The 25,431-nt window shown below is 49.8% G+C and overlaps 1 protein-coding gene across 12 annotated transcripts in view; it reads left to right on the plus strand.

Annotated features, from left to right (window-relative positions):
* The window catches only part of TNS3 (tensin 3), a 308,196-nt gene that overhangs the window by 14,070 nt on the left and 268,695 nt on the right, over window positions 1-25,431 (plus strand). For 2 of the 12 annotated variants that reach the window (XM_063667327.1, XM_063667330.1), the window contains exon 2: window positions 11,399-11,512. The exons of the other annotated variants lie outside the window; for them this stretch is intronic. In XM_063667327.1, the coding sequence (XP_063523397.1) occupies window positions 11,429-11,512 (84 nt within the window). In that variant the 5' untranslated portion in view covers window positions 11,399-11,428. The remainder of the gene's footprint in view (window positions 1-11,398; window positions 11,513-25,431) is intronic. 12 annotated transcript variants of the gene reach the window in all.

Below are 25,431 nucleotides of genomic sequence, written 5' to 3' on the forward strand. Positions count from 1 at the left end.
TGAGGCCCTGTGCAGGGAGATTCACTTGTTCCTTCCTTTATTCATTTATTCATTCACTCACTCATTCCTTTCATGCAGCTAATGTTCAGTGAGTGCCTGCTGTGTCTCAGATACATTTAATCCTCACTAACTCTGTAGAAACTGAGACTCAGAAGGTGAATGCGGGCGAGGTAGCTTGCCCACCATCTCAGCTTGGACATGGCAGGGCAAGGGGCTTCTGATCACGCCCCTCAGACCCAGAGTCTGCTTGTCTCCATTCTGCCTGCTCCCGAGCCCCCAGTTCTGCCAGCCGCGGCTCGAAGGTGAAGGAAGACGATCCCGTGGCCTGCTCAGGGCTATGTGCCTGCTGCTGTGGCCTGGCTCGCCTCTCCCTACCCTCTCCTGCAGGCCCCGGGGCCCTCTGGAGTCCAAGTGTTTTGAATCACTGGCCTTTCCTTTGAGAGAGATGGGGCTCCCTGTGCCAACTTTTCAAGGGCTTGATGGCAGGGCAGCCTCTCAGAGGGTCTTGGGGGAGCCCCCAGAGTGGAGTTTTGCCGGGGTGCCTGTGGGTACAGACAGCAAGGTGGAGGCAGCTTAGAAATCAGCATGTCACATTGGGCTGGAGAATCAGCCGGATGCCTGAGCCTCTTGTTTTAGGGGGCGACTGGCAGAATAAGTCATGTTAGGCCCAGCTTGTTCCTTACTACTGAGCGATGTTACCTGCAAGGGATGCACCACAGTTTTCTTAAGCACTCACCTGTTGCAGGACTTCCAGTTCATGAACATGATGTATCTTTTCAGTTATTTAAATTATCTTTCATTTCTTTCATTGACATCTGTGTAGTTTTGGCATACAGGTCCCGTATGTGTCTTCAGATTTACACCCAAGTGTCTCACTTCTTTTTTTTTTTTTTTGAGACCGAGTCTCGCTCTGTTGCCCAGGCTGGAGTGCAGTGGCATGATCTCTGCACACTGCAAGCTCCGTCTCCCAGGTTCACTCAATTCTTCTGCCTCAGCTTCCCAAGTAGCTGAGACTACAGGCACCCCCTGCCATGCCTGACTAATTTTTTGTATTTTTAGTAGAGATGGGATTTCACCGTGTTAGCCAGGATGGTCTCGATTTCCTGACCTCGTGACCCACCTGCCTTGGCCTTCCAAAATGCTGGGATTACAGGTGTGAGCCACTGTGTCCAGTCTCACTTCTTAAAGTGATTGTGAATGGCCTTGTATTTTTAATTTTGTGTCTGTGTATTCATTACTAGTACATAGAAATGCAATTGACTTTTGTATGTTTACCTTGTATCCTGTGACCTTGCAAAGTTTTGTTTTGTGTATTCCTGGGGATTTCCCATGTAGATAATCATGACATCTGAAAACAGGGACGATGTTGTTTCTTCCTGGACTTTGCCTTTTTAAAGGGCTCAGGCCAGTTTCCTTGTAGATTGTTGCATAGTATGAATTTGTACAGTTCCTCTCTCCTCATTAGATTCAGGATAAGCAATTTTTAAAAAATGATTACATATGTGTGAGGTGCCTCTACTTGCCTCACATTAAGAGATGGAATGTCTTTTTTTTTTTTTTTTGAGATGGAGTCCCGCTCTGTAACCCAGGCTGGAGTGCAGTGGTGCCATCTCGGCTCACTGCAACCTCTCTCCCTGTTTCAAGTGATTCTCCTGCCTCAGCTTCCTGAGTAGCTGGGGCTACAGGCACACACCACCACGCCCAGCTGATTTTTTGTATTTTTAGTAGAGACGGGGTTTCACCATGTTGGCCAGGCTGGTCTCGAACTCCTGACCTCAAGTGATATACCTGCCTGGGTGTCCCTAAGTGCTGGGATTACAGGCATGAGTTACCACGCCGGGCCATGAGATGGAATGTCTTTTTGTCCTGCTGTTGGCCCGCTAAGTCAGATCACTCGGTTGAGACCCCAATTCCCTTCTTACCTTTGATACTGCCTCCTAACAACTTTCAGCCATTTTAACATCCAAGGATGGCCTTTGCCTGAATCAGTTATTCCCTTAGGAGTTATGCAGTGGTAGTTCTGAACTGTTTTTAAGCACTTTAGAAACACTTACTGTCTTGCACATAATCAGACTGTTACTGAGCAATCCCTTTTGCTTGGGGAGCAAGCTCTTCAGAGTAAAAGGGAGAGGAGAGCGGGAGATAATTGTATTTATTGTGTTGATTCCATAGGTGGTTTGCAAATCTGACAAAACAAAGATGTGTGCCTTTTCTCAAACCCTGACTCTGTACGAGCACCGTGAGTGCCTTTGGGCAGCACGCTATGTAACTGCAGTGGAAACGTGAATTTGGGTGCCGTCGCTGCCAAATGATAGATGCCTGCCCAGGCTCACCTACCAGTGAGGCAGCTGCTTGGGTGGCTCTGATGAGGAGTCCATGTTTTTGGACGAGTGCTGTCTTAAGTCAGCAGTTCTCACAGTGAGGTCCTGATACCAGCATTAGCATCCCCTGGAAACTCTTAGGAATGCCAGTTCTGGGTTCCACTCCAGACAGACCTCCTGCATCAGACACTTTGGGTTGGGGCTTGACAGGGTTTAGAACCACTCATCTGGATTAATCTTTTTTCCAATATGTAGTACTAATCTGAAACCCCAGTGAAGCTGTTAATTGAGATGTCTTTAAAGTTCCATGTGGCTTTGCAGTAATCCACGCATATCACGCTATCAGACTATGGCTGGTTACTCTTCCAAAGCCTCTCAGAGCCTGTGTGAGGAATAAGCTGCATTTACAGTTCTCATACTTAGGAGAACTCCTTTTAGCTCCCTGAACCCCCAATGTGAATTTTTGCGTAAGATTAAGAAATCCAGCAGAGTGTGAAATTGGAAAGTGAGGTTGGTGTTAACTAGTGTAAATTTGTGCGTATTTTCAGCATTTGTTTATATTTAACTTTGTCCCCCACCTACTGGCGTATTACCTTAAGAAATAAAAAATTGTCCAGGCGTAGTGACTCGTGCCTGTAATCCCAGTAATTTGGGAGGCTGAGGCGGGCTGATCGCCCGAGGTCAGGAGTTCGAGACCAGCCTGGCCAGCATAGTGAAACCCCATCTCTACTAAAAATACAAAAAATCAGCTGGGCATATGGTGTGCACCTGTAGTCCCAGCTACTCGGGAAGCTGAGGCAGGAGAATCGCTTGAACCTGGGAGGTGGAGGTTGCAGTTAGCTGAAATTGCACCACTGCACTCCAGCCTGGGTGAAAGAGCGAGCCTCTGTCTCCAAAAAAAAGGCTGGGCGCGGTGGCTCATGCCTGTAATCCCAGCACTTTGGGAGGCTGAGGCAGGTGGATCACGAGGTCAGGAGATGGAGACCATCCTGGCTAACACAGTGAAACCCCGTCTCTACTAAAAATACAAAAAATTAGCTGGGCATGGTGGTGGGCGCCTGTAGTCCCAGCTACTCAGGAGGCTGAGGCAGGAGAATGGCGTGAACCTGGGAGGCAGAGCTTGCAGTGAGCTGAGATCGCACCACTGCACTCCAGCCTGGGTGACAGAGTGAGACTCTGTCTCAAAAAAAAAAAAAAAGAAATAAAAAAAAATCAACGTTTCTGGAGGCCAGTGTCTTTATAGCCTGCTCTACTGGTTGAGGATTTTGATTCTTCACCAAAGAGATGCAGACTGAGCTGCTTTTGTGTGCAAGACAGTCTGCTTTTCTTACAACGAGGAGTTCCTATGAACTCAGGAGCAAGTAGGTAGCCATGTGTGCATCTGGACCAAGCTGTGAGAAGGGGACATGTCTGCAGAGGAAAAGAAGGTGCTGTGGAAACTGACAGGTGAATGAGGATAGGGTGGGGGAGGCAGCCAAGAGCTTAGTGGTATTAATCAGTCAGGTTGTCCAGGGAAGCAGAACCAACAGGGCATGTTCATATATATGTGTATATATATATGAATAAAATTTAGCCGTTCTTGAGGTTGCAGTCTTTTTTGTTTTTTTTTGAGACGGAGTCTTGTTCTGTTGCACAGGCTGGAGTGCGATGGCACAATCTCAGCTCACTGCAACCTCTGCATCCTGGGTTCAAGCAATTCTCCTGCCTCAGCCTCCTGAGTAGCTGGGATTACAGGTGTGTGCCACGAGGCCCAGCTAATTTTTGTATTTTTAGTAGAGATGGGATTTCACCATGTTGGTCAGGCTGGCCTTGAACTCCTGACCTCCTGATCTGCCCGCCTCCGCCTCCCAAAGTGCTGGGATTACAGGCGTGAGTCACCACACCCAGCAAGGTTGCAGTCTTGAGTCTGAAGGCAGCTTGGAGCAGAATTCAGAATCTCAGTCTTTTCTCTTAAGGGCTTCAACTGATTGGATTAGCCCCACTGACATTATGGAGAGTCATTTGCTTTATTCAAAGTCCACTGATTTAAATTTTTTTTTTTTTTTTTTTTGAGACAGAGTCTTGTTCTGTCACCTAGGCTGGAGTGCAGTGGCGTGATCTCGGCTCACTGCAAGCTCCACCTCCCGGGCTCACGCCATTCTCCTGCCTCAGCCTCCTGAGCGGCTGGGACTACAGGAGCCTGCCACCACGCCAGCTAATTTTTTTGTATTTTTAGTAGAGACGGGGTTTCACCGTGATAGCCAGGATGGTCTCGATCTCCTGACCTCGTGATCTGCCCATCTTGGCCTCCCAAAGTGCTGGGATTACAGGTGTGAGCCACCGCGCCTGGCCTTAAATGTTAATCGTATGTAAAAAATACCTTCATGCAACATCTAGACTGATGTTTGACTAAACAATTGGATACCATGGCCTAGCCAAGAGGATGCATAAAATTAATGACCACTGCAAGGAATCGGGACTGTGACTGTGACTGTGGTCTGGGGGAGTGGGATGATTTATGCTGGTTGGCAAGTGGGTGTGGGAAAAGCCACCAACGGTGTCCTCCTTGCTCAGTGGCCTCAACCCAGGGCTGTCATGAGATAATACACTGTCCATCACTAGGCTTGTGGGACACAAAGGTGAGCCACTTTCTGGAGAAGCGGGGCAGGGCTTCTGTAAGTCGATTTTGATGACACCCTGGGGGTGAGATTGGATTTCCCCAGGATAGGGTTGGTGTCCTCCGGAGGGAATGAGCATCTTGGCATCAGAGGTTGGGCACTCAATCTTGCTAGTGAGTCCTGCCCCATGGTTGACTGGCCCAGGACCCAGGAGGTCATCACTGGGTCCTGAAGCTTTTCTACCGAAGCTGGTGAAAAGGCCTTCTTCAAGGGCACCTTTCAGAGTGAGCACCCAGGAGACGTTCGTGAAAGTGTGAGCTCCCCTCAGCTTAGGAGCTGTTCTTATTATTTATCTCACCGTCCAGATGGTAGGGCTGTGGACTTTAGATCTTTGTCCTTGGCCTAGGTTTGAGAGTCCTTGAAGGGGAGCTCCAGGCAGGAGGGGTTCTGTGTTTCTGGCGGGTCCCCATGCAGCTCTTGGCTGTGACCACTCATCTGCCTCACTCGCTCTGGGTGAGGCAGAGGGCCTGGCCCGGGGATGCCCAGGGAGTTTTGCCTAGCTTCGCTGTTAGGGACATGAACAAGAACGGGCATAGCTAAAGAAGGGTATGGCCAGAGAAGGCTGGGCCCGGAGCTGGAGGTGGGGCCATGTCTTGGCTCCCAACCGTTGTTGTTGTTGAATTATCCCCAGGCACTCATGGAGTTGTCCTGAAACCCATCTTCCGTGTGCCTTGATTTATCCATGCTGTTCTTACCCATGTCATCTTCAGAGAGAAAAGTCTTTTTCCCATGCACAGCCAAGAGACTGACTTTACTTGTTTTGTATGTAGTTAAGAATTCCACCAAAAAGAATTCCACTGCCATACCAGCATCTCCAAGGATGTCCCATAAACTTGGTTGCAGAGTTTTGTGAAATGTTGCACTCCAGTAGAAGGCAGCAGACTAGGCCTGGCACGGTGGCTCACGCCTGTAATCCCAGCACTTTGGGAGACCAAGGCGGCAGATCACCTGAGGTCAGGAGTTTGAGACCAGCCTGACCCATATGATGAAACCCCATCTCTACTAAAATACAAAAATTCGCCGAGTGTGGTGGTGGGCACCTGTAATCCCAGCTACTTGGGAGGCTGCGACAGGAGAATCGCTTGAACCCGGGAGGCGGAGGTTGCAGTGAGCCGAGATAGCGCCATTGCACTCCAGACTGGGCAAAAAGAGTGAAACTCCATATTGCGGGGGGGGAAAAAAAAGCAGCAGACGAGACTGAAGGGTGTGACCTTTCAAGTGTTTATCCACCTTTGACCAAATAAACCTAATTCCATCTCTTTGAGTCTACTTAAGATAACTATCAATGATAAAGATATTTTTTTGCAGAACTCTGTTGAGGAAAAATGAGCTGGCTTTTCCATTTCCAGAATGATCTCCGGGTCAGAGATATACACTGGGTCAGTCCAGGGAGGGGAGGCCACTCCTCCCCTGGATGGTCAGGGTGCACAGGGAATTTTTGCCATCATTACTGCAATGGAGAAATGTTTACCTATCAAACTGTATTGCAGCTGTGCTTTAATTCCTTGCCACCCTGGGCCGTTAGTAAAGATTGACCTATTCAGGTTACCAGTAGACTAAGTGGCTGAACCAGCTATCTACTGTGAAGCAGACCACCCCATAACTTAGTGGTTTAAAGGAAAACAAATTCTTTCTTGAGGTCTAGTGGGCTAGCTGCGTGGGAGCTGTGCTCAGCAGGTCTTCACGGCCTGGCCTTTCTGTCTGCGTAGTCCTGCTTCTGAGCAGGTTTATCTCAGGTCACCCAAGGGCAAAGGCAGAAGCTGCAGGCAAAACCTCAGGTTCTATTTCACTGGCCAAAGGAAGACCAGCTCGGATGCCAGGGTTAGGAAATAGATTCCACCTTTTGATGAGTCTTGGGAGAGAAATATTGTGGCCATGTTTTTCATTCTAAAATGTTGCTTGACTCTTCCATTTACTTATTCAGCAAATTTTATTTTGAAAATTGGCCCCTTGCTGATACCTGCAGCCCACCTAAGGAATCACACAGCCTCACATTTCTGAGGTGACTGCATGATTTGGCTATGAGCTTCCTAGCAGCCATTGTGATGAGGGAAACAATGGTTTTGAATTGTTTTTTGGTATCTAAGCGATTAAAAAAAAAGTTAAGAAAAACAGACAATGAACAGAAACAAGTTATTCTGGAAAGTAGAGAAGTTTCTGAGGCTGAATCCTGAGGTGGGTGGTCCCATAGGGTCCCTGCATAGTCCTTAGCATACCCTGCACCCACCACAGTGGAGAAGTGGAACACAACAGTCTCTAACACTCTCGGTGGTGGCCAAAGGCAGCGAGATAAGATTCAGGCCCCTAAGAATAAGGTGCCAGGGATTTGAGCATCCTGTGCTCCATGTGTCCAACTCTGAGACACAAGGACAAAGCACTAGAATATTGCACTTGAGCTACAGAAGAATAAACCTAGGTGTGTGGGGCTACAGAGGCATGAGCATCTGTCCTAGCTTACCCTCTTAAGTTTGCCCAACCAGCGTCGCATCACGTCCTAACCCTATTACCCTAGACAAGGAGGTGACCACGCTGTGCCTCAGTGTACTTCTGGTGTTATGGTGATACTTTCATGAAGTCACACCTGAAAATCCCTGGGGTGAGTCACTGTGACCTGACATCAGAGGCCAGGGGTCTGGCAGTTGTGTATGGGGACACCCGTGGCCTGCCTGATGTGGGGGTCAGACAAGGTCACACAGGGTTGCTTGGGGATTACAGCCTGTTTCTAGATGGATCTGGTGGTGCATGGGTTCCTCATTGAGGACTTGGAGGCTCCAGGCTCCAGGACATTCCCAAGTCCCCCAGCCAGGACCTCAGAAAGGACACTGTTCTGGGTGGATTTGAGAAGAGCAAGTTAGGGGTGCTGAGAGGTGAGGCTGCTGTTGCCCCTCGAAGGGGGTCATGTGTAGGCTGATGTCTGTGCTGGGATCCCAGTTTGAGGGTCGCAGGAGCAGCCAGCGGGACCACAGGCAGAGTCGGCCAAGGACTGGTTGCCCCTGACAGCAGCAGAGAGGTGGACAAGGGAGTCTGGAGAGAAGGCCACCGGGTGAGAAGTTAGGTTTAGGGCTTTGGTTGGGCAGATTTATGGAAGACATGAAAACACCAGGTTTTGGACAGAGTGATATCTTAATTGATTTGTGCTGCTAGAACTGGATACCTTAGATTGGGCAATTGATAGACGACAGGAATTTATTTCTCACAGTTCTGGAGGCTGGAAGTCGAAGATCAAGGCCCTCGGTGTCTGATGAGGGCCTGTTTCCTGGTTCATAGATGGTGCCTTCTATGTGCCCTCACATGGTAGAGGGGTGAGGGAGCTCCCTGGGGTCATTATTATGAGGCCCTAAGCCCATCCTGAGGCTCCCAGCATCATGACCTAACCACCTTCCTGAGGCCCCAGCTCCTCATACCATCACCTTGGGGTTTAGGTCTTCAACATAGGAATTGGGGGTGGGGAGCGGGTCACAGACATTGTGACCATGGCAATGATGCATAAAAGCCCAGTTTGGGGTGGGCAGCAAAGGGAGACCCCCGGCTGGCTCTTGCAGTCCTGCGGGGGTGGAGCAGGTGGTGTAGACCCAGCTTCCTGCCTTGGGGCCCCAGTGGCCCTCAGCAGCATCGCGAATCCCTTCAAGCTAGGTGTAGTGTGTGTGGATTGTTCTCAGGGTTTGTAGCTTCATCAGATCATCAGGGCTGCTCGACCCCCTGAATGTGAAGGCCAGGGTTTGCGTAAAAGAGCCCTTGTCCTATGCTACAGCAGCTCTCTCCGCTTGTCCTGGTCCCCAGGCTGCCCCATTGCCCTGATGAAGATGCATGGTGGAGCTTGGGCCTGGAATGAGGGGTAGTGGAAGGAGGTGAGTGCAGAGATGGACAAGGGCCCCAGGGAGACTGGGGCCACAGGATGCTGTGAACTTTGATGGAAGCCTCAGAGATGTAGAGCAGGAGGGCTGGCCTCTCATAAGATTGGCTCCTGTGGCTCTTGTTTTAGCCCCTTTCAGCCCCCATCCCTGCCTCTTGTTCTCCATTCTCTGCACAGTCCTGGGGTGCGTAAAGATGATGTGACGAGGCTGAGGCACCGCCCCGCACCAGAAAGTTCTTGGAACTTGCCAAGATCACATTCCTAAGATGCAATGTTGTGAAGCCGCCTCTGCTGTCCCTTGGAGAATTCTCCTGCTCCCATTATTAAAAATCTGAACATGTGTCTTGATGTCTGTTTATTTATTTATTTATTTTTTGTGAGATGCAGTTTTGCTTTGTTGCCCAGGTGTGAGTGCAGTGGTGTGATCTTGGCTCACTGCAACCTCCACCTCTCGGGTTCAAGCAATTCTCCTGCCTCAGCCTCCCGAGTAGCTGAGACTACAGGCGTGCATCACCATGCCTGGCTAATTTCTGTATTTTTGGTAGAGATAGAGTTTCACCATATTGGCCAGACTAGTCTCAAATTCCTGATCTCGTGATCCGCCCACCTTGGCCTCCCAAAGTGATGGGATTACAGGTGTGAGCCACCACACCCTGCCTGTCTGTATATTTAAATATGCATTAAACAGGGGATTGGAAGAGTGACATGGGAGGTCTATATACATGGGCATTGCGAGATTTGCTTCTGCCTTCCAGTGCTTTCCCTCGGGCTCCCTCTGGGGAGATTTCGGCTCTGGGAGATTTGCGGCTGGTTTTGCCATTCCCAGGTGAGTGGAAGGGCTCAAGGGGGTCATGCAAAGCTCTCTCCTGCTCACGGCCTTGGACATAACCAAGGAGGGCTTGGACTTGGACCCTGAGCGGGGTTTTCCTGCAGGTGTACACAGAGGAATGTCCCATAGGGTGGCTGTGTGGGAGAGTGGGCTCTGGGGAGGCAGAGCTGGGACCCTCTGCTGAGGGAGGAGGCAGTGGACCCTGTCCTCTCCTCATGCGTGGGAAACCTGCCCAGGGAGGCTGTGGTTATTTTGTCCCAGTTTTTCCATCGAGGAAACAGGAGTCAGTGGAAATTTGCAAGTAGGTGATGGGAGAGGTGGGCCTGAACCCCAAGCCCTTAGAATGAAAACCTGGGCCTTTCTTGGTCCCTGCAGGTGTGCTCCACTGCAGGGTGGGGAGGTGCTGGGGTCGGCCTCTTTGAAGTCGGGCTGATGGACACAAAAGGGTTGGGGTTGGTGGAGGCACCCACTCTTGCATGGAGGAGGGTGTGGGACCCTCTGCCAAGTGTCAAGTTAGCCTGAAATGAGGCACAGACTGGGAGCTTTGCTTTTTGCCCTGGGGTAAGAATAAAAGAAGAAAACAATGCAGGCCGAGGAAGCATTCCTAAGAGGTGGCGCAGCCTCTTTGATCCTCCTCGGCACCGGCTTGCTGTAGCTTGCTCTTATCAGGACGGCAGATTCCCTGTTTCCTTTTAAGTTGGGAACCTACAAGAGGCTCTGACGCTAGAAGTGGGCTCCCTCATTCTTGCCTGCAGGAAGCAGTGTCCTGTATACAGGCGTCAGCACCCACATGGGGGTGGACAGTGGAGGGCCAGCCTGGGCCTGCCTCCTGTGCTCAGGCCTCCTTGGTGGGGGTGGGAGTGGTGCAGAAGTTCTCGTCATTTGTCATTCGCCAGAGGGACGATGGGCAGACAGCAGAGATGTCCCAAGGCCTGCTCACCGTCTGCCTTCTACCCAGCCCTCTGGAAAAGAGGCTGTCCTTCCAGTTTGGAGACTTCCTCTGGAGAATTCCATGACACACGTTCTTGAACTGTGGATGTAATCCAGTAAGGCGTGGTTCATGGCATGTGGGGTGGAATAATTCCTCGTTGGACAGTTTGCTGTAGGAATGGCGTGGCCTTCCTGCCTCCTCCCACTACATGCTAGCAGCCACCCGACTGGTGGTGATGGTTAAAATGTCCTCACATTTCCAAATGTCCCCAGCGCCTCCAACTATTAGTAGGCAGAGAAGTCAGTCGGCACTTAAAACAACTAGGATGAAAAATCCCAGAGAGTATTCTGCAGGTTCCCACGTCATATTCCCATAAAACCTTCAGTTATTTACCCATATGGGTGCTTTACCTGGTTGTTACTTAAGATAGATTTCTGTGTGTGTTGCAAGGAAAGGCATTGCAGAAACGGACAGGGCCATTTTTTTCGTTCCACATTGTGACTCTTCCTTTCCTGTATTTGAAAGATTAAAAGATAGCACCTCCTAGATGGGTGAGGGTTGGGTTAAATAGTAGTGTTGGGACAGAAAGGTCCATTTGTGAGCTCGCTGCAGGCAGGTTTGATGGTCCTGGTGGAAGCAGCCTTGGCGGCTGCTGGTTTTCAAAGCCTCTCACAGGCTGTGCATATCACCCGTGACTGCACCCTGAGGAAAGAAGAAAAGTCAGCCTCTCCATTACGCAGGACGCTTATGAACTTTCCCAGACACACTGTTGGCCTTAAGGATTGTTCTGACCCTGGACATTTGCAGGACTTGTCCAAGGTGGATCTGAGCCTCCTCATGTGCTCCAGGCAGAGATCGGGATTCGGGTGCATCACCAACTGGTGGAAGATGGGGACTAGGCACCCTGCACACCCTGCACAGGTCAGGTTCTGTTGCTCCCCACCCCCGCTGCTTCTGGTTATCGTCTGTGGGGGGCATGGCTTGGTGGCAGGGACTGGAGGACAGAGGGCTGGGAGTAGGGCCTCTTGGCTGCAACCTGCACTTCTGCTCAGCACCCTTGCACTGAGAATTGCCAGGTGCCATTCCTTTCTTGCATGCCGTGCTCACTGTACCAAAGACTTGTGGAGTTTTGCCATTTGGGTTTATGGGAGGTTGCATTCCCCCCAGGCCAGCCAGCGAGAGTGGGCAGGGTCTGGCCTGGGGCGCGCACTTTGCAGCCCCTGAAGATCTCAGCTGTCATGCCTCTGCTTTGCTTCCCTCAGCTTGGGAAGCTTCACTCTCCCCTGCCCCCAGAGTGTGACTCAGATGTACCCACTGACCGGAGGAACTTGTTGGGAGGAAGTCACAATTATGGGCTTAGAGAAAGAAAAGTCAAACAACCAACAAAATAATAATCATGCTCGCCTGTGGATTGGGCCTAAGGGATGTGGGGCCCTCTGTCGTCCTCAGTTCCCTACCTCAGAGCTTCAGATGCCCAGACTCAGGCCGGAGGGTCCTAGGGCCCCAGGACAGGCAGAACACCCACATTCATGGGGGTGCACAGTTGTCCCCAGACGGCCTGGAGAGACCGCTGCTCAGGGGGTCTTGGCCCTTAGTGTGTCTCAGGATGGGGACTCTAAAATCTATCTGGGAACCTCGTTAGAGTAGCCGACTTTTGTTTTATTAAAGGTAATTTTTTAAAAATCACGTTTTGATTTTAAAGTGTCTCCAGGATCTTCTGCAGTTGGTATCATTTTTACTAGAACCTCTTACTGCCCAATTGTCAACAGGGTTATTCTACAAAAGAGGGCATATGGGTTCAAGGAGCATCTGAACATGGGATTCACACACTGAACTCCAACTGGTTGCCTCCGCCTTTGTGTGTGTTTATATGCGTATGTGTGTATGTAAGTGCACGTTCCTAAATGTATATGTACACAAGTGTATGTGTGTCCACATGAACACACACATGTATACTGTGCATGCATGCATGCATACCTACATGTATGTGTCTATGTGCATATAATGTGCATGTGTGTATTATGTGTGTGCAGGCTTACTTTGGAGATATTGCAGTTTGGTGCCAACTGGACCACTGCAATAAAATGAATATTGAAATAAAGTAAGTTGCACACATCTTTTAGTTTCCCAGTGCATACAAAAGTTGTTTATACTAAGCTGTAGTTATATTAAGTGTGAAAATGGCAGTATGTCTAGAAAAACAATGTACATGTCTTAATTTAAAAATGCCTTATTGCTAAAGAATGCTAACAATCATCTGAGCCTTCAGCAAGTTAAAATCTTTTTGCTGATGGAAAGTCTTGCCTACAGGTTTATGGCTTTGGATGGATCAGTAGCTACTGAAGGTTGGGGTGGCTGTGGCAATTCCTTAAAATAAGACGATGATAAAGTTTGCCACGTCAGTTGACTCCTTCATGAAAGACTTCTCTGTAGCATGTGATGGTGTTTAATAGCATTTTATCCACAGTAGGACTTTTTTCAAAATTGGAATTAGTCCTTTCAAACCCTGTTGCTGCTTTATTACATTTACACAATTACATTTGTGTAACTTCCTTTTTTTTTTTTTTTGAGACAAAGTCTTGCTCTTGTCCCTCAGGCTGGAGTGTGTTGGCATGATTTTGGCTCACCGCAACCTCCGCCTCCCGGGTTGAAGCGATTCTCCTGCCTCAGCCTCTCGAGTAGCTGGGATTACAGGCGCCTGCCACCACACCTGGCTAGTTTTGGTATTTTTAGTAGAGACGGGGTTTCACTGGTTGGTCAGGCTGGTCTGGAACTCCTGACCTCAGGTGATTCACCCGCCTCAGCCTCCCAAAGTGCTGGGATTACAGGCTTGAGCCACACGCCCGGCCACATTTGTGTAATTTTCTAAATACTTTGTTGTTATTTAAATAATACGTACAGCATCTTCTTTATCGAGGGTAGATTCCATTCTTTTTTTTTTTTTGAGGCGGAATCTCGCTCTGTTGCCAGGCTGGAGTGCAGTGGCGCAATCTCGGCTCACTGCAACCTCTGCCTCCCGGGTTTAAGCGATCCTCCTGCCTCCGCCTCCTGAGTAGCTGGGATTACAGGCGCACACTACCACGCCCAGCTAATTTTTGTATTTTTAGTAGGACGGGGTTTCACCATGTTGGCCAGGATGGTCTCCATCTCTTGACCTTGTGATCCACCTGCCTTGGCCTCCCAAAGTGCTGGGATTATAGGCGTGAACCACCGTGCCTGGCCCAATTCCATCTTAAGAAACCACTTTCTTTGCTTACGCATAAGAAGAAACTTCTCATCCATTAAAGACTGATCATGCGATTGCAGCAATTCAGTCACATCTGCAGGCTCCACTTCTAGTTCTAGTGCTCTTGCTGTTCCCAGCACATCTGCAGCTCATTTCTTCACTGAAGTCTTAAACCCTCAAGATCATTCATAAGGGTTGAAATCAACTTCTTCCAAACTCCTGTTAATGTTGACAATTTGACTTCCTCTTATGAATCACAAATGTTCTTAAAGGCATCTGGACTGTTGAATCTTTTCCAGATTTTTTTTTTTTTTTTTTTTTTTTTGTGATGGAGTCTTCCTCTGTCACCCAGACTGGAGTGCAGTGGCGCAATCTCAGCTCACTGCAACCTCCGCCTCCTGGATTCAAGTAATTCTGCTGTCTCGGCCTCCCGAGTAGCTGGGATTACAGGCACCCGCCACTATGCCTGGCTAATTTTTGTATTTTTAGTAGAGACGGGGTTTCACCATGTTGGGCAGGTAGGTCTTGAACTCCTGACCTCAGGTGATCTACCCATCTTGGCCTCCCAAAGTGCTGGGATTACAGGTGTGAGCCACTGTGCCTGGCCCAAAATATATTTCTTAAAAAGTAAGACTTGAGGGCCAGGCACAGTGGCTCACGCTTGTAATTCCAGCATTTTGGGAGGCCGAGGTGGGCGGATCGCCTGAGGTCAGGCGTTCGAGACCAGCCTGGCCAACATGGTGAAACCCCGTCTCTACTAAAAATACAAAAATTAGACAGGCTTGGTGGCAGCCTCCTGTAATCCCAGCTACTCGGGAGGCTGAGGCAGGAGAATCGCTTGAACCTCGAGGTGGAGGTTGCAGTGAGCTGGAGGCTGCAGTTAGCCGAGATTGCCCCATTGCACTCCAGCCTGGGCAAAAAGAGCCAGACTTCGTCTCAAAAAAAAAAAAGTAAGAGTTGAAAGTCAAAATTACTCCTTGATCCATGGGCCGTAGAATGGATGTTGTGTTAGTAGGCATGAAAACAACATTCATTTCTTTGTACATCTGTGTCAGAGTTGCTGCATGACCACCTGCATTGTCAACAGGTAGTAATATTTTGAAAGGAATCTCTTTTTTTCTGAGTAGTAGGTCTCAACAGTGAGCTTAAAATAGTCAATAAACCATGCTGTATGCAGAAGTTCTGTCATCCAGGCTTTACTGTTCTATTTATAGAGCACAGGGAGGACAGATTTTGCATAATTCTTAAGGGCTCTGGAATTTTCGGAATGGTAAATGAGCCTTTGCTTCAATTTCCAGTCATTAGTTGCCTTAGCCCCTCACAAGACAGCCTGTGCTTCGAAGCTTTGAAGCTCGGCATTGACTTCTCCTCTCTGGCTATGAAAGTCCTAGGTGGCGTCTTCTCCTTATAGAAGGCTGATTTTGTCTGCATTGAAATCTGTTGTTTAGCGTAGCCACCTTCAATGGTCTTAGCTAGATCTTCTGAATAAGTTGCGGCAACTTCTACATTAGTACTTGCTGCTTCACCTTACTTTGCTATGTTATGGAGATGGCTTTTTTACCTAAACCTCTTGAGCCAACCTCTGCTAGCTTCAAACTTTTCTCCTGCCGCTTCCTCACCTTGGTGAGTCTGCACAGAATTGAAGAGAGTTTAGGGCCTTGCTCTGGATTAGGCTTTGGCTTAAGGGAATGTGGTGGCTGGTTTGATCTTCTAATCCAGACCATTCAAACTTTCTTTGTAACAGCAAAAAGGCTGTTTTGCTTTCTTATCATTCGTGTGTTTACTGGAGTAGCACTTTTAATTTCCTTCAAGAACTTTTCATTTGCATTTGCACCTTGGCTAACTGTTTGGCACGAGAGGCCTGGCTTTTAGCCTGTCTGAGCACATGCCTTCCCCACTAAGCTGACTCATTTCTAGCTTTTAAGAGATGTGACTCTTCCTTTCACTTCAACACTTACTGGTTATGAATTGGCCTGATTTCAGTGTTGTTGTGTCTCAGGGAATAGGGAGGTCCGAGGAGGGGAACGAGCAGTCCAGAGCATCAGAACACACATTTATCCATTAAGTTCGCTGTCTTATATGGATTTGGTTCATGGCACCCAAAAACAATTACAATAGTAACATCAAAGAGCACAGATCACAAATAACCATGAAAGATATAATAATAATGAAAAAGTTTGAAATACGGTGAGAGCTTCCAAAATGTGACAGAGACCAGAAGTGAGCTCATGCTTTTGGGAAAATGGCACTGATGTGGGGTTGCCACAAACCTTCAGTTTGTTAAAAAAAACTCAGTATCTGCAAAGTTCAATAAAGCAAAGCACAATAAAACGAGGTATGTCTGCCTGTGTGTGTCTTGTTGATTTCTGCAACGGAGGCAGAGAGTGATTTTTTGTTGTTATTTTTCTTCTTCTTTCTCCAGGCAAATTGTTTCTCGCCTTCACTCATGTGCCAAACTCTAGACGGCTTCCTGGCTTGGCAAGATTACTGTTAACGCATCCCTAAGCATTCCTTTTATTTGTCAAATCCCTGTTATTCTGTTAGAATCTGTCTTGCAGCCAAAATAGCCTCAGGAGAAAAATAATGAAAAAAAGAAATGAATTAGGTGTGCCAGAAGAATGTGATGGGCGTGGGGAGGTTTATGCAGATAAATATGGTGGGTAAGAATGTCGCTTCTTTTCAATGTCTGTTTAAATGTTTCCATTTTCCTTGTAAAAGCACTCTAACACAAGAAGTGCATTTGCAGAGAGGCCAAGGATCGCTCCCCGTGGACACACAGTTTTGCAGCCTCCCTCCCCACCCCACCCCTGCCCCGCTCCAGCTGTGCCTTAGCAGACGTCATTCCCTGTTATTTCAGTCTCTGCAAGTGCAAGAATTTAGGGTGATAACAGCCATACTTCCATTCCACGAATTTGCACACTTCTTACTCTCCACTCATCTAACACACATGTGCACAGTGTGAACCTTGGTCTGTTGACTTAACTTTGCCTGTGTGGGATGTTGTTTCTCTCCTGTCTGTGGACACTTATTGAGTTTAGATTCACAGGTGTGGAAAGAGCGAGGTCTGCAGTGCGAATGTTTTCGTAGTTCTCATTGTAGACTGTCCAATGACTTTTCAAAGTGCTCCTCAAGGCATGAATTATTCCACTGGGGGTCTCCTTGCCTGTAGTTTTGAACCCTGGCCCAGCCAAAGGCTCCCCTGCTCTTGGTGGCTGTGCTGGAACTCTAGTTCCTTCCCTTTGGCCTGAGGTGGCCACACCCAGGGCTCCAGCCACATGACGTTTTGTGCCCTCACCCACCTCCTCCATGATCTCCCCAGTTGCTTAAGGAAACACCTGGAGCGAGACAGAACCATCCAGTCCATGGCTGGGCCCCACTGGGCCTCCACCTTCAGGACGTGCCCAGGGTCTAGCCACCTGCTCTTGCTCGGTTCCCGAGTCCAGCGGCAGGAAGTGGACACCAGGCCGGCCTTCTGCCCGGGAGCTCAGGTGCTATAGCTTGTCTGCCCTCTGTGCGGCAGGGAGCCCAGCTTGCCCATTTGAGAAAGAAGCAGGGGCACTCCGAGGAGATGCTTCCTGAAGGAACTGGGTGTTTTAGGAAGATCTTCCTGGCGCTTCTTGCAGGTCTGGTGAATGGTATTCACCCAGGCTCCCAAGAGGCTGAGCCCCTCCTCACCTCTTTTCTGAGTGAGCTCATGTTCCTTGGCTGGGTGCAGACTTGGGAGATGTGCTCAGTCACTCCACAGCAAAATTCTGTCTCTTTGGGGTGGCGTGACTCCTCAGGAGTGGGGTAAGACTGTTTAGGAATGACCAAAACTTAGGTTTGTTTTGTTTTGTAACTTTGTTAATATCCCATGGGTGTTTTCCATATAAGTGAATATGGATGTGATTATTATTTTTAGTGACTTCATAGTATTCGAATCCCATTCTATGTTAGTACCATAAAATGACCAGAGCCCAGTTGCTGGCTATTAAAACTGCTTCCAGCTTTTTTTGTTGTGCATAATTCTGTAGCCTGCCCTTCCACGTAGATCTTTCCAGGCATGGTCATTGCCTTAGAACACATTCCTTGAAGGAGAATTGACCATTGTGATAAGTGTTTTAAATGAGATCATACAGATTTTGTTTGCATGTGCCTTGCCCATTGAGACCCTGCTGCAAATGTGTCTTTGTGCTTCTGTCTCCTGGTCCTAGCTGTCTTGCTGTGGGACAACTAGGGACAGCATAGTTGGGAAGGTGAAGGTCAGAGGGGCAGCAAGTCAAGGTTACCGCCTTCCAGGACAGATCCTATGGTCTGGTTGCTCACCCATTTGTTCTACAAGTTTATCTTTTGCAAAGGGCTGTGCAGTTCACCAAGCCCTCTCCATACATCAAGGCTTACTGTGGACATTGCTGGCCATGGAACCATGGGGCTGTGTTTCTATTCCTATTTCCCTTTTTCCTTCCTTCATTAATTCAGCAAACAGGCATGGGCCCCTTCTCACGTCTGGGCCTTGGATAGATGAAGGGCAGGGTGAGGGTGCAGGGTTTCTCTGTGATGTAAGAACTTTTGTGGGGCCCTGAGGCCTGGGGCCAGAAGACCTTGCCTGATCTTCCCTGAGAAGGCCTTGCAAGGGAGACCTCAGTGTTGCATTTGGGGACCAATGCTCAGCTGAGTGGGGATGGGTGGGAGGGATGGAAGAGGGAAGAGGAGACCAAGGCATGGGTCTGGCACCCCTGTCAAGAGCCAGACAAAGTAACTAGGTTGTGGGGATGGGGGTGGGAGGTCAGGGACGTGGGTAGAGTTGATACGGCAGTGTTCTGGTCAGAGCATGAAAAACCTGGAATGGGCCAGTAGGCAGTCTGTGTGCCAGGACCCATCAGGAGTATCACTCATTCATTCAGCAAATCCTTAGCTGTGTTCTAGGCAGGGGGATCTCTGTGAACTGGGTGGACAGATGGACTAGAGTTTATGCCCCCTTAGAGGTGAGTTTTTCATACCCGATGACTATAAGACCAAGGTGGATGGACTTTTCCCTAGGGCCTCATGCAGGAGAGGCATAAACTGAGCAGGGATCTGGGGGAAGTGAGTCCCGTGTGCAAGGAACAGCAAGTGCTAATGTCCTGAGGCAGCACCTGGCTGAGGAAGTTGGAGAGCAGGCCAGAGATAGGCAGGGGCTAGATCATGTTGGTCTGTGGGCTCATGAAAAGAACTTTTTTTTTTGAGACGGAGTTTCCCTCTGTCGCCAGGCTGGAGTGCAATGGCATGATCTCAGCTCACTGCAACCTCCGCCTCCTGGGTTTGAGTGATTCTCCTGCCTCAGCCTCCTGAGTAGCTGGGATTACAGGCACCCACCACCACACCTGGCTAAGTTTTTTTGGTATTTTTAATAGAGACGGGGTTTCACCATGTTGGCCAGGATGGTCTCAATCTCCTGACCTCATGACCTGCTCACCTTGGCCTCCCAAAGTGCTGGGATTACAGGTGTGAACCACTGCGCCTGGCCAAAAGAACTTTTATTTATTTATTTTTTAAGGGTATAGATTCTAAAAGCTGGGAGAGGGTTTTGTGCTACATTGTCATGTTCTGATTCCTGTCTTAAGAAGCTCCATTTGGTTGGCCTGTGGATGCGGAGAGATGATCAATTCAGTGGTGGATGGACCAGGATGGTGAGAGTGGAGACCGGGGAACTGGGCCTTTTTGGGGCTTTATTTTGCAGGGCTTGCTGACAGATTGGCTGTGTGCTGTAAGAGAAAGAAGGAGCCCGAAGGTTGAGACTTGACTGTGTAGGGAAGTGGGTGCTGTTTGTGCAGACAGAGCAGCAGGGAGGACATGTTGGGGAGCAAACTGGGAGTTCTTATTTGGAGGGGTGAAGTGAGCAGTGCTTCAGGGATGGCCCAGTGAAGGTGGGAGCAGGTGGTGCTCAGGACTCAGCAGGTCAGGGGAGAAGAAGCTTGGAGCAGTCAGGACGGTCAGCCGGCAGACAGGTGGTGGGAAGGGTGACAGCCGGCCTAGGGGTGCATGCACACAGAGGACCTTCAGGTCAGAGCCCAGGCACCCTGAAACTTAGAAGTACCCAAGGGGATAAGACCCTCCAAATGAGACAAAGGCAGGACCAGTGAGGTAGGGCATGGGGTCACAGCAACCAGGGAAGAAAATGCGTCAGGAGATGGTGTGTTCAAATGCGGCTGGGACTGGAATAAAGTGAGGGACAAGTGTCCCTTACTGGGTCTGACAGGCTATGGCTAGGTGGTGACTTATGGAAAGTTGCAGTGAGATGGGTTGAACATGGATTCTGGAGCCCATGAACCTTTGGGTAACGGGCAGTGACTATAGTCAGCCTTTGAGGAAGGCATCCTGTAAGGGGAACAGCAGAGAAACAGGCCAGATATGGGAAGGCTGGGTGGGCATCCAAGGAGGGTTGTGTTTTCAAAGATGGGATGTGTTACAGCAGGCTGTATGCCACTGGGAAAGTTGGCACAGGCAAGAAAAACGTGAAGGTTAGGAGCTGGGGGGGCGGGGTGGGTGGTGACTCACCCCTACAATCCCAGCACTTTGGGAGGCCAAGGCGGGTGGATCAACTTAGGTCAGGAGTTCGAGGCTAGCCTGACCAACATGGTGAAACCTCAACTCTACTAAAAATACAAAATTAGCCGGGTGTGGTGGTGCATGCCAGTAGTCCCAGCTACTTGGGAGACTGACACAGGAGAAACGCCTGAACCTGGGAGGCAGAGGTTGCAGTGAACTGAGATCGCGCCACTGCACTCCAGCCAGGGTGACAGAGTGAGACTCCATCAGGAGTTGGAGAATGAGAGCCAGGGTGGCTGGGGACAATGCTGGAGCCCACTGTGCATGTGCATCTGGGTTTGGCACCTGGCAGCAATGCACATGAGCTGGTGAACTGCAGTGGTCTCCACTTTCTTCTGGGCTGAGGTTCGTTGGGAGGCTTTAGCTTGTGTGTCTTGCTACACAGAGCAGCTATGCACTGATGAGTAAGGACTGTGGAGGGGTGGATGGCGGCGTAGACTCAAGGCCATGCTGAGGGCTCCTGGAAGACGGTGACCTTGGCTTGCTGTCCCTCTGACCTTCATCTTCCCGACCTCATGCAGGGAAGATGCACAATGTGGACCTGGCCAGCTGATGGAACTGTAGGATTGTCCCCAGTACCTTGTGCTGGTGACTAACAGTGGACACCTAGAGGGCTGGGAGGAGCAGCTCCTGGAACTCCATTGATACAAGTGTCTTCGTGTCCAGTGTGTGCCGCTGCCCCCTGCAATTTCAGCAATTTCAGCAGAAGCATGCCTGCAAACCTAATGTCCCCAGGGCTCCACTGAGTGCTGGTTACTCCTTCAGGTCCCACCCATGCTTGCCCTCCACTCCCCGACGCAGGCCCCTTATCTCTCTTAAATTCTTAGTCCAGTTGAAGTCAACACAATTCTTTGCTTTGCCCTCCGCCCCACTCCACCCTTTGCTCCTGAGCCTCTGCTTACCTGTTTTGGGCAAGGCCCAGTCTACACTGGAGCCAGACACACACTGCCTCCCTCCCTCCTCACCCTGGAGGGTCCACCGCCTCCTTGGCTTTATCTTCTCTCTGCTGCTTTCTAGGCTATAAACTCAGGAATGAATGAAAGGACAGATGAACCCTGCCAGTATAATTGTAAACCATCTAATCAGAAACTCAAAGGGCAGCAGATAGGAGGCCACAGCTCAGGGTGTTCCAAAGGCCCAGCCCAGGGCGTGACTGAGGGGTGTGGTAGTCAAGGGGGTGAACTTAAAACGTGGCGTCTGACTTTGTTGGTTTAGTCATTCCATCCGCAGCGCCTTTTGAGTACAGCCGTGTCTTACCAGGCGGGTGCTGAGCGCACACACTGAGAGACCATGGTCTTGGCACACGCGTAGTTTATAGTATGAGTGGGGTATGCCGCAAGGCCATGTCTGTTCCCTGCTAGCCTGGGTGGACAGTGATGGCTGTCACTGCAGAAAAAGGATGAGAAGCTTCAGTGGTGAGGTGGGACTTGAACTGCCTTTTTCTTTGCTTGAATAACATTTAAAAACATTTTTTTTTAAATAAGGAGGATAAGAGGATTGTGAGTACTATGCTGTAAGTATACTTTAGTGATATTTAAAAAAAATTATAAGAGCAATACATCGAACCTTTTAGGAAGCTGAAAACAGATGTGTAGAAATTGCCACAGGCTCCCAGCCTCAACACCTCACTGTCCTGGGCCACCTGGTGGGGGGTTTTCCTCAGGCTCTTATGCACTGGATGTGCACAGGGATGGGACGCAGGAAGACTGTAAGGAAGGAGCTCTCCTGCAGTGACGGCAGGTCCTGGGAGCTCAGTCCAGCTCCGGAACAGCAGTGCTGCTGTGCGGTGACTGTATGCGAGGCCAGGGGGTGCCCGACGTGGACGCCATGTGAGACAAGTGGCTCAGGTAAGATGCTTAAGGTCTGAGCCTCAGCCCCTCATTAGAAGCTTTTGAGGTCGGTTGCAATTTGATCATCCACTTTAGCAGATGAAGAAACTGTGGCCCAGAATAATTAATAATAAACCCGCAGGCAGTGAGTAGAGGAGTGGGGTCAGGGTCCGCCGCAGCTCTCTGGCCCACCTCGGTCCAGGCCTCCTGGGGGAGGCTCCAGGCTACAGGAGAGCAGGGCACCTGCCTCTATCCCCAAATCTCATGGCTCTGTGCTTCTTAACCCAACTACAAGTCAGAGCCCCTGGGAAGACTGTGAAGAAATATCACTGCCTAGGGTTCCCCCAAGTCTGTGGTGTCCCCTGACAGTGGTGTAAGTGGTAGGGGTGGAGTTTGTGTGATGTCGGTATGTTTTTAACCAGCTCCTGCAGGGGATTTGAGGAGCAGTGTTGGCTGAGAACTGCTCAGGCTGCCCCCAGGTGGGATCCCCTAGGGCTTCATTACCCACAGTTCCAGATGTGGTCCAGTGGTCATTTTCTGATCTAAGTCAGGGAATGTTGGGGCATTTTCAGTCAGGAAGAAACCGGGGAGGTGTGAAAGGACAGGGGTCGATTAGAGAGGTTTCCGAAAGGACACTGGTAACTGAGATGGCTATCTGTGGGTGACCCGCCTCCCACTGCCCCAGCCTCCCCATGGGAGCCCCCCAAGGGAGGGGAGACCAGGATGGGTCCTCTTGCCGTCAGCACCCTGTTTAAGGATCTGGCGCAGGTTTTGAAGCTGAGCAGGTTGTTAAACTTGCTAGAGCCTTGGGCGCCTTGTCCACATCAAACAGAGTAACAGAGATTTCTATGGGAGGGGAGTGTAGAAAGCCCTCCCCTTTTGTGACCAGTGGCATGCACTACCATCTAGCTCTTCCTCAGTGTTCTAGAAGAGACAAGTCTGGCCAATATGGTGAAACCCAGTCTCTACTAAAAATACAAAAATTAGCTGGGCATGGTGGTACATGCCTGTAGTCCCAGCTACTCGGGAGGCTGAGGCAGGAGAATCTCTTGAACCTGGGAGGTGGAGGTTGCAGTGAGCCGAGATTGCGCCACACTGCACTCAGGAAACAGAGCGAGACTCCATCTCAAAAAAAAAAAAAAAAAAAAAGAAAATGCCCTCTTACACATCTCAATGTATTATCACGGAAGAGTTTAAAAGGCCAGGCACAACACCAACAACTGTGTCCTTTTTCTCCACCCTCCTGGAGGAAGTGAACATACCTCTCTCTGTTTTTAGTGTTCGAGGTGCTCAAAGTGGCAGAGTAAGTCCTAACATCGTGGATCTCCAGGCTTTTTGTACAAACTAACTCAGCAGGGTTCTTCTGCTTGGAGTCAACTTGATGGTGAAGAAATGCTTGGCAAGGAGTGGAAAAGTAAATCATGATGTCCTCAGCACAGGGCACCTCTTAACTAGACAGTTTCCTGTGTTCTCATTTTCGGTTAGAATAGGTGGGGCAGCTCATTTGACAGGAGGAAACTGGCTTGTCGGAAGTGTGGGGATGCTCTACTGATCCGTGCCTGGGTCCTGGGACACCCACTGGTAGCAGTAGGTCTGTAAGCTGGACCTGGGGACTTGGGCTTGTGGTTATTTAGCTCTGCGACCTCAGGCAGTTCTGGAAGCTATCACAGTTGGAGGCTGGAAGTCCAAAATCAAGGCTCTGGCAGATTGTCTGGTGAGGGCTGGCTCCTGGTTCATCCAAGGCACCTTCTATCTGTGTCCTCCCATGGCAGAATGGGTGAAGGGTCTTGTAGGGTCCCTTTTTTAAAGGCATTAACCCCATTCATGCAGAGTCTCCCCTCATGACCTAAGCACCTCCCAAAGGCCTTACCTCCTAATATCATCACCTCGTGGGTGAGGATTTCAGTATATGGATTTTGGAGGCACACAGACAGCCCATTAGCTGTGGGGGTCCGTTTTACCATGAGAAAGGTGTGCTCTGTGCTTGTGAGGGGTGGAGACAGATGGGCCCTTGTTTATCTCTCGGGCCGGGCACCCCCACCCCCGACCCATGGGTAGGTGAAGGAAGGAAGATGCTCCTCTTGGCACCAGCCCCTGACTCTTCCTGCTCCTCTGAAGGGAGGGAAGGGGGCAAGATTCTACCAGGGACTTAGCTGGAGGGGGCTGGGGAGCCACTTTAATTTAACACTTTTTTTTGCTCTCCTCTGCACAGTCTGTAATGAAACAGCTCTGTTTTGAGCAGAGAAGAGGGAGGAAGCACCCACTGGAGGTGAATTTTGTAAGGAAAGCATTTTTTATTTACTTCTGAAAGTCGGGGGAAGGAACTCTGTGACGAGTCAGAGCAGAGGGAAACGGAGAACAAATGCTAGTTTCCCCGGGAAAAACACCATGCAAAGGATGTCAGAAGTCACCATCTGTTTGTCAGAAGAAGCCCCGAAGTGTGGCACTCGCAGAATGACATTTCATTGACAGCCTGAGCCTGCACACCCCAGGAGACTCCCATGGGTGGGGACAGGCTGCGTGCCCGGGAACTTTGTAGCCAATGGAGACGTTTTGGTTAAACTGGTGGAATACATACACTCTCCTCTGTGGCCAGTGGACTCTCATTCATCACGTATCTACTGAGTGTCTGTGTGATTTTCATGAGAAACAGTGTTGTGTAAAGGACAAAGCAGTACTGCTTTCAAGTGCTGCTTCCACCCGAGTGGATAACTCCGGCTTTGGACCATCTTGAGGGTCAGGCACTTCACAAACGGCATCTTTGATCATTAATACCACTCTGGGAGTTGGACTCCTCGTCCCCTAGGATGTTGCTGGGTCAGTAAGAGCCTGGGCGAAAGCCCCCTCACCGCAGGGACTGGAAGCCAGCTCCCCAGCTCTCCAGTCTTTCAGGTGCCCCATGCACATATCCTGAACCCCTGGGACCTCATGTACCCGAAAGTCCTCTTCTGGTCTTCCCCCTCCAGCATGGTCCTGGGGAACAGGTGGGAAGATGTTTGCTGGATAGGTGAGATGCAAGTGTGCCTGAACACTTCCTGAATGTCCCAGAGGGTGAGTGCCCTGGGAGGCACACTGTTACAACTGTCCCTTCTGGATTTCGGATGGAGCACAAGCTGGCTGCACAGGGAAAGAGACAAGAGGGAGGATTTTCCCAAAGTCTGTGTTTGGACAGGGCCCAGGTACAAGACCTGCCCCTAGAGACAGTGTCTGGGCTTCCT

This window comes from Pongo pygmaeus, chromosome 6 (genome assembly GCF_028885625.2).
Source record: "Pongo pygmaeus isolate AG05252 chromosome 6, NHGRI_mPonPyg2-v2.0_pri, whole genome shotgun sequence".
NCBI lineage: Eukaryota > Metazoa > Chordata > Mammalia > Primates > Hominidae > Pongo > Pongo pygmaeus.